The 9843-nt window shown below is 40.1% G+C and overlaps 1 protein-coding gene across 4 annotated transcripts in view; it reads right to left on the reverse strand.

Annotated features, from left to right (window-relative positions):
• Positions 1 to 9843, reverse strand: part of Herp (Homocysteine-induced endoplasmic reticulum protein) — a 188355-nt gene that overhangs the window by 103964 nt on the left and 74548 nt on the right. For 3 of the 4 annotated variants that reach the window (XM_071672215.1, XM_071672214.1, XM_071672213.1), the window contains one exon: positions 5703 to 5834. In XM_071672215.1, coding sequence (XP_071528316.1) covers positions 5703 to 5834 — 132 coding nt within the window. Of the gene's footprint in view, positions 1 to 5702; positions 5896 to 9843 lie in introns of all 4 variants that reach the window. The other variant, XM_071672216.1, reaches the window with a different exon arrangement.

The following is a 9843-nucleotide window of genomic DNA, read 5'->3' on the forward strand; positions in this document are numbered from 1 at the left end:
TTTACTACCTCTTCTCTGTTTACCAAATCATTTTCCCTAACCCTCTCACTTTGCACACCACCTCGACCAAAACACCCTATATCTGCCATCCTATCATCTAATACATTCAACAAACCTTCAAAATACTCACTCCATCTCCTTCTCACATCACCATTACTTGTTATCACCTCCCCATTAGCCCCCTTCACTGAAGTTCCCATTTCCTCCCTTGTCTTACGCACTTTGTTTACCTCTTTCCAAAACCCTTGCATTTACCTCCCTAACAACCCCATCCATAAACAAATTAAACAGCCATGGAGACATCACCACCCCTGCCGCAAACCTACATTCACAGAGAACCAATCACTTTCCTCTCTTCCTACACGTACACATGCCTTACATCCTCGATAAAAACTTTTCACTGCTTCTAACAACTTCCCTCCCACACCATATATTCTTAATACCTTCCACAGAGCATCTCTATCAAATCTATCATATGCCTTCTACAGATCCATAAATGCCACATACAAATCCATTTGCTATTCTAAGTATTTCTCGCATACATTCTTCAAAGCAAACACCTGATCCACACATCCTCTACCACTTCTGAAACCACACTGCTCTTCACCAATCTGATGCTCTGTACATGCCTTCACCCTTTCAAAAAATACCCTCCCATATAATTTACCAGGAATAAATTTACCAGGAATAAATTTACCAGGAATAAATTTACCAGGAATAAATTTACCAGGAATAAATTTACCAGGAATAAATTTACCAGGAATAAATTTACCAGGAATAAATTTACCAGGAATAAATTTACCAGGAATAAATTTACCAGGAATAAATTTACCAGGAATAAATTTACCAGGAATAAATTTACCAGGAATAAATTTACCAGGAATAAATTTACCAGGAATAAATTTACCAGGAATAAATTTACCAGGAATAAATTTACCAGGAATAAATTTACCAGGAATAAATTTACCAGGAATACTCAACAAACTTATACCTCTGTAATTTGAGCACTCAATTTTATCCCCTTTGCCTTTGTACAATGGCACTGTGCAAGCATTCCGCCAATCCTCAGGCACTTCACCATGAGACATACATGCATTACCAACCAGTCAACATTACAGTCACCCCCTTTTTTAATAAATTCTACTGCAATATTATCCAAACTGCTGCCTTGCTGGCTTTCATCTCCTGCAAAGCTTTTACTACCTCTTCTCTGTTTACCAAATCATTTTCCCTAACCCTCTCACTTTGCACACCACCTCGACCAAAACACCCTATATCTGCCATCCTATCATCTAATACATTCAACAAACCTTCAAAATACTCACTCCATCTCCTTCTCACATCACCATTACTTGTTATCACCTCCCCATTAGCCCCCTTCACTGAAGTTCCCATTTCCTCCCTTGTCTTACGCACTTTGTTTACCTCTTTCCAAAACCCTTGCATTTACCTCCCTAACAACCCCATCCATAAACAAATTAAACAGCCATGGAGACATCACCACCCCTGCCGCAAACCTACATTCACAGAGAACCAATCACTTTCCTCTCTTCCTACACGTACACATGCCTTACATCCTCGATAAAAACTTTTCACTGCTTCTAACAACTTGCCTCCCACACCATATATTCTTAGTACCTTCCACAGAGCATCTCTATCAAATCTATCATATGCCTTCTACAGATCCATAAATGCTGCATACAAATCCATTCGCTTTTCTAAGTATTTCTCGCATACATTCTTCAAAGCAAACACCTGATCCACACATCCTCTACCACTTCTGAAACCACACTGCTCTTCACCAATCTGATGCTCTGTACATGCCTTCACCCTTTCAAAAAATACCCTCCCATATAATTTACCAGGAATACTCAACAAACTTATACCTCTGTAATTTGAGCACTCAATTTTATCCCCTTTGCCTTTGTACAATGGCACTGTGCAAGCATTCCGCCAATCCTCAGGCACCTCACATGAGTCATACATACATTAAATAACCTTACCACCAGTCGACAATACAGTCACCCCCTCTTTAAATAAATTCCACTGCAATACCATCCAAACCCGCTGCCTTGCCGGTTTTCATCTTCTGTAAAGCTTTTACTACCTCTTCTCTGTTTACCAAATCATTTTCCCTAACCCTCTCACTTTGCACACCACCTCGACCAAAACACCCTATATCTGCCATCCTATCATCTAATACATTCAACAAACCTTCAAAATACTCACTCCATCTCCTTCTCACATCACCATTACTTGTTATCACCTCCCCATTAGCCCCCTTCACTGAAGTTCCCATTTCCTCCCTTGTCTTACGCACTTTGTTTACCTCTTTCCAAAACCCTTGCATTTACCTCCCTAACAACCCCATCCATAAACAAATTAAACAGCCATGGAGACATCACCACCCCTGCCGCAAACCTACATTCACAGAGAACCAATCACTTTCCTCTCTTCCTACACGTACACATGCCTTACATCCTCGATAAAAACTTTTCACTGCTTCTAACAACTTCCCTCCCACACCATATATTCTTAGTACCTTCCACAGAGCATCTCTATCAAATCTATCATATGCCTTCTACAGATCCATAAATGCTGCATACAAATCCATTCGCTTTTCTAAGTATTTCTCGCATACATTCTTCAAAGCAAACACCTGATCCACACATCCTCTACCACTTCTGAAACCACACTGCTCTTCACCAATCTGATGCTCTGTACATGCCTTCACCCTTTCAAAAAATACCCTCCCATATAATTTACCAGGAATACTCAACAAACTTATACCTCTGTAATTTGAGCACTCAATTTTATCCCCTTTGCCTTTGTACAATGGCACTGTGCAAGCATTCCGCCAATCCTCAGGCACTTCACCATGAGACATACATGCATTACCAACCAGTCAACATTACAGTCACCCCCTCTTTAAATAAATTCCACTGCAATACCATCCAAACCCGCTGCCTTGCCGGTTTTCATCTTCTGTAAAGCTTTTACTACCTCTTCTCTGTTTACCAAATCATTTTCCCTAACCCTCTCACTTTGCACACCACCTCAACCAAAACACCCTATATCTGCCACTCTATCATCAAACACATTCAACAAACCTTCAAAATACTCACTCCATCTCCTTCTCACATCACCATTACTTGTTATCACCTCCCCATTAGCCCCCTTCACTGAAGTTCCCATTTCCTCCCTTGTCTTACGCACTTTGTTTACCTCTTTCCAAAACCCTTGCATTTACCTCCCTAACAACCCCATCCATAAACAAATTAAACAGCCATGGAGACATCACCACCCCTGCCGCAAACCTACATTCACAGAGAACCAATCACTTTCCTCTCTTCCTACACGTACACATGCCTTACATCCTCGATAAAAACTTTTCACTGCTTCTAACAACTTCCCTCCCACACCATATATTCTTAGTACCTTCCACAGAGCATCTCTATCAACTCTATCATATGCCTTCTCCAGATCCATAAATGCCACATACAAATCCATTTGCTATTCTAAGTATTTCTCGCATACATTCTTCAAAGCAAACACCTGATCCACACATCCTCTACCACTTCTGAAACCACACTGCTCTTCCCGAATCTGATACTCTGCACATGCCTTCACCCTCTCAATCAATACCCTCCCATATAATTTACCAGGAATAAATTTACCAGGAATACTCAACAAACTTATACCTCTGTAATTTGAGCACTCAATTTTATCCCCTTTGCCTTTGTACAATGGCACTGTGCAAGCATTCCGCCAATCCTCAGGCACCTCACCATGAGACATACATGCATTACCAACCAGTCAACAATACAGTCACCCCCTTTTTTAATAAATTCTACTGCAATATTATCCAAACCTGCTGCCTTGCTGGCTTTCATCTCCTGCAAAGCTTTTACTACCTCTTCTCTGTTTACCAAATCATTTTCCCTAACCCTCTCACTTTGCACACCACCTCGACCAAAACACCCTATATCTGCCACTCTATCATCAAACACATTCAACAAACCTTCAAAATACTCACTCCATCTCCTTCTCACATCACCATTACTTGTTATCACCTCCCCATTAGCCCCCTTCACTGAAGTTCCCATTTCCTCCCTTGTCTTACGCACTTTGTTTACCTCTTTCCAAAACATTTTTTTATTCTCCCTAAAATTTAATGATACTCTCTCACCCCAACTCTCATTTACCCTCTTTTTCTCCTCTTGCACCTTTCTCTTGACCTCCTCCCTCCTTCTTTTATACATCTCCCACTCATTTGCATTATTTCCCTGCAAAAATCCTTCAAATGCCTCTCTCCTCTCTTTCACTAATAATCTTACTTCTTCATCCCACCACTCACTACCCTTTCTAATCTGCCCACCTCCCACGATTCTCATGCCACAAGCTCCTTTTGCGCAAGCCATCACTGCTTCCCTAAATACATCCCATTCCTCCTCCATTCCCCTTACATCTTTAGTTCTCACCTTTTTCCATTCTGTACTCAGTCTCTCCTGGTACTTCCTCACACAAGTCTCTTTCCCAAGCTCACTTATTCTCACCACTCTTTTCACCTCAACTTTCTCTCTTCTCTTTTGAAAACCTCTACAAATCTTCACCTTCGCCTCTACAAGATACTGATCACACATCCCTCCAGTTGCACCTCTCAGCACATTAACATCCAAAAGTCTCTCTTTCGTGCGCCTATCAATTAACATGTAATGCAATAACGCTCTCTGGCCATCTCTCATACTTAAATATGTATACTTATGTATATCTCTCTAATTAAACCAGGTATTCTCAATCAACAGTCCTTTTTCAGGACATAAAGCCACAAGCTCTTCACCATTTCCATTTACAACACTGAACACCCCATGTAAACCAATTATTCCCTCAACTGCCACATTACTCACCTCTGCATTCAAATCACCCATCACTATAACCTGGTCTCTTGCATCAAAACTACTAACACGCTCACTCAGCTGCTCCCAAAACACTTGCCTCTCATGATCTTTCTTCTCATGCCCAGGTGCATATGCACCAATAATCACCCATCTCTCTCCATCAACTTTCAGTTTTACCAGTATCAATCTAGAGTTTACTTTCTTACACTCTATCGCATACTCCCACCACTCCTGTTTCAGGAGTAGTGCTACTCCTTCCCTTGCTCTTGTCCTCTTACTAACCCCTGACTTTACTCCCAAGACATTACCAAACCACTCTTCCCCTTTACCCTTGAGCTTCGTTTCACTCGTTTCACTAAGAGCCAAAACATCCAGGTTCCTCTCCTTTTTTCTCATCTTGGTTATATCCACACACATTTATACACCCCAATCTGAGCCTTCGAGGAGGATGAGCACTCCCCACATGACTCCTTCTGTTCCCCCCTTTAGAAAGTTAAAATACAAGGAGGGGAGGCTTTCTGGCCCCCCGCTCCCGTCCCCTTTAGTCGTCTTCTACGACACATGAGGAATGAGTGGGAAGTATTCTTTCTCCCCTATCTTATATCTTACAATACTTGATCTTGAAGAAATTTTGCTTCAGACTTGTCAAAAAACTCTAGTAGGGAAGGTGTGACTGTCTCGCCTTACTTTTTGCAAACAACAATACTTGATCTTGAAGAAATTTTGCTTCTGACCTGTCAAAAAACTCTAGTAGGGAAGGTGTGACTGTCTCGCCTTACTTTTTGCCAACATATATACACTTACCGGTTTGGAAGGATGTACAGATGACAGATGATCCTTAAGGTATGAGACAGACCAGTTCAAGTCACAGTCCATTCGTTGGTCTGGAACACTCTGATTTGCTGCTTTTATGATCAGAGTCACACTTCCTTCCATCTGCCAGGTGAAACATAAATTTGTTTGTATGCCATCTCATCTGTCAATCCTAGCCCCAATGCTGGAAAACAGCAACAAAGCTTTGCTGTTATTAACAGACTAACACTGTTCTATGATAAAGTTCAACTTCATCAATTTGCAATATTCTGGGATGACCCTTAGTACAGCATATTATCTAAGTGTGAACAAAAAAACTCATTTCACACTCATCCTTAACCAACAGATATTAAATCATCCTTAACTAACAGATATTAAAAACATCTTTTGCAATTCTTAATATTTCTAAGGCACCAGGGGCACTACACTTCACCCTCATATTTTTCAACATCTTCAATTACCTTGATATTTGGTAGTTTGTAAAATAAAGGAGCATTGTGCACTATGACTATTGAAGAATGAAATTCCACTACAGGATAAACAATTAACTTTTTCAGTACAATTAAGGCTACCATATCATTAACATAGCAGTAAAAAAGCTGATTATGTTTAAGCACCATATATATGCATTGAAACTTTACACCTATCATTAAAAATACAATGTAGGGAACTAATTATATGAAATATTTGGATGTGCATCATAAGCTAAGTGCACAGCAAATACACTTACCATCAAAATGAAAAAATAAAACACCTGAATGATTCCATACTTCCAAGTACTGAAATTAGAGCTTGAGAAGTATCAATTCTAAATACCTTGGCACTCAAATGTTAATTCAAAAAGTACCACAAATAATACAAGACTAAGCTACAGATGAATATCAAGAGGGTTGGTAAAATATTGGGTATGCATGGCATGAAAGTAATGTGAAATTTGAAAAAGATGATATAACATGGGATGGGAAGATTATAGTGAAAGCAATGACTGAGCTTGGAAAACAGGCTTGTGTGCAGAGATACAATGAGAGACTTTTTGAGGAATAGAAAAAAGGCAGAAGTAAACAATACATGGGTGTAGACAAGGCATGGAAAGTACTTTGCGTGAGTACTGCTTGCTTATGTGTGTGGGTGAATTGTGTGCCATGTGGAAAGTGGGATGAGGGTGATTGAGAAAGGGTAGAGAAAAGAGGGATGAGGACGCTACCTGCTGAGCGTGAGTGATGGAAAGATGTACAAGACAAAGCAGCATGAGGTTAAGAGGAAAGTGCAGGGACTAAAAAAGAAAGCAAATGAGAGATGGGGTGAAAAAGTACCAGCAAATTTCAAATAAAACAAGAAAATGTTTTGGAGGAGGTACACAGTATGAGGAGGACAAGAGAACAAATAACTATCTTCCCTGTTTTGTCCAATGATTAGTTAAACCTATCAAAACATTATGTAGTTGGTTGGTACACCTGATTAGTTGGAAGTTTCAGTTTCCCATTCGTATAATGGTTTGAAACGATCAAGCACAATCACTGTTCATGATTTGGACAACTGACTGCTGAACTAAATTTAATATGAACAACATATTTTTAAGAGCAGTCATAAATATGAAAGGTGTCTACAGATGAGATGTCAAAATGACTGGCAGTCCACATTCTCATGATATGTTATCACTTGATAATTTTACATAATGTGATTTATCACTGGGAATGGTTCATGCCAGCAGTATGGTGACTGAAGCCTGTGGGAACCGTAGTTTAGCATGCTCCACATCTGTATTTCACTATACCTATACCATCTGTAACTTGTTTCATGTGTATCAGGCCTGCCGCCTAAACATAGGTATCACAGACACGTGCGTAGATTGGCTCAACCTTTCCATTAAGTTTTCACCAAAATCAGGGAAGATAGTTGTGTCAACAAAAGTCATGGTGAACAGTATGGTGAAAAGAGAAGAGGGAGTGAAAGCTATGTCCGAGAAAAAGTGTGGCAAAGTGAAATGCAGGAGAATTTCTTGAGAAATAGTGACAACATTGCTGATTGGCTTGGTGGGATTTTCACTGCATGCACTTCTCAAAGTGAGGTGCTTGATGACTCCAATGCCTATATGGTGCCATTATATAAACACAAGGGAGATAAAAGTTAATCTATCTACTGCCTATTCCCTGTAACAACTCACATCAAGGGGATGGCCATGGCAAAAGTCTCCACTTATTGCTGTCCTTACATGCCTTCCTCGCTTACAATATTCCATGCATTCTTCCCCTATTTAGCTCCCTCCAGAACACTTCAACTCTATTTCCCTATTCACACGTGGTCTTCCTCTCACACCTTTAATTACACTGTTATCCACTCTCCTTGTAAACTCCCTATCTTGCATTCTTTCCACATGCCGAAACCACTTCAAAGTATTGTGTTTCACCCTTTCTACAACTACACATTTCATTCCCTTTGATGCTCTATCATAAAAGTTAATGCCCAAGTGAAACAGGTCTTTCGGTAATTTGTAAAGGGAGAAATAACCTTGAGAGTAGTGGCACACATAGAACATCAGACAGGGAGCAGCATAGAATGTGTGGATCAGGAGTATACTTTTAAGAATTTGTGAGAAATACTTTTTTGTGGCATTTATAGACCTAGGGAGAGCATAAGACGGTCGTTGGTGAGGCCTTGTGGAAGGTCTATAAATATACGGTGAAGGAAGAAAATTACCTGAAGAAACAAGTTTTCATTAAGAAAGTGCAGCATGTGTAGGAAGGGAATGGGGGTGAGTGGGTCTAGGTAAAGTAGGGTCTGGATTAAGGTTGGATAATGTCACCATGGCTGTTTAATCTGTTTATGGATGGGTTGGTGAAAAATGTAAATATGGGGGTCTCTGAGAGAAGGATGGACTTGCATTATCCTGATGGTGGGGAGCCTAGAAGGTGAGTAAGCTGCCATTTGCAGATGGCATGGGACTGGTGGCACACCTAGAGTGAGAAACCACAGAAGCTTGTGTCTAAGGTTGTGTGAGTGTGTAAAAGAAAGAAGCAAAGAACTAATGCAAATAAAAGAAAGGTTATGAGGTTTAGCAGAGAATAGAAACAAATTAGCTTGAGTGTACATCTGAATGGAAAAAACCTGGAGAAAGTGGAGTGTTTTAGTTACCCAAAAGTGAACAGACCTATTGGGGCTGAAGTGAGTCATAAGATGGGTGAAGGAGTAGAGGCCTAAGATGCAATGAGGAGTGTATGTCAGAGGTGTCACTGCTTGTAAGGAAAAAAAAGCTTTGTTTGAAGGAATAGTAGTCTCATTGATTTTTGCCACAAGAGCACTCCTACACATCCTGTGGGCAGACACAAAAGTGAATGGAGTGCACAAAAGGTCCAGGGATTTGAACCTCAATGATTGAAATACATTACAAGTTATCTTGAGAGAAAAGTGTTAACATGGGCAACACAATGAATCATTCAGCCATTTACATGGTAAATGAAGTTTATAACAGCTGAAAAACAATGGCTGGGTTATGTATCAAGATACATAACATACGAACTATCAACAATAGGCAAAGTTATTATACTTTTCAAGTAACTTTGGGAGAACATTGTCATGGATGAAATACTTGTGTACACAAGAAGCCAACTCTCAGGAGCAAAAACAAAGGTAATACCTATAAAAGAGGAAAAGTGAACCAACTTTGGTAAAAATCAACTCATGCTCACCAATTTAACAACAGTGACGTTTGTAATGTTGCTGGATGTGGGACTAGCTTTGTTGGCAAAGGTTACATTTAGTCTGTTCATTAGAAATAGAAGGGGCAAAGTCCTATGAATATCTAGAACCTAAGTTGGGTGACAATAACATTAAGGTATTTACTGAGTCTTTTGAGGATGAGAGGGCATGAGAGGTGAGTCAGTTGTTGTTCACCAATGATACAGCTCTAGTGGCTGATTCAAGTGAGAAACTGCAAAGGTTAGCGATTGAGTTTCAAAAAGTGTGTGAAAGGAGAAAGATGAGAGTAAATGTGAATAAGATCATGGTTATGAGGTTCAGTAGGGTTCAGGGACGAGTTAAATGGGAGGCAAGTTAAAATGGAGAAAAATTGGAAGAAGTGAGGTGTTTTGGATATCTTGGAGTGGACTTCACAGCGAATGAAACCAGGGACAGG

The sequence above is a fragment of the Panulirus ornatus genome, chromosome 17, assembly GCF_036320965.1.
Source record: "Panulirus ornatus isolate Po-2019 chromosome 17, ASM3632096v1, whole genome shotgun sequence".
Lineage (NCBI taxonomy): Eukaryota > Metazoa > Arthropoda > Malacostraca > Decapoda > Palinuridae > Panulirus > Panulirus ornatus.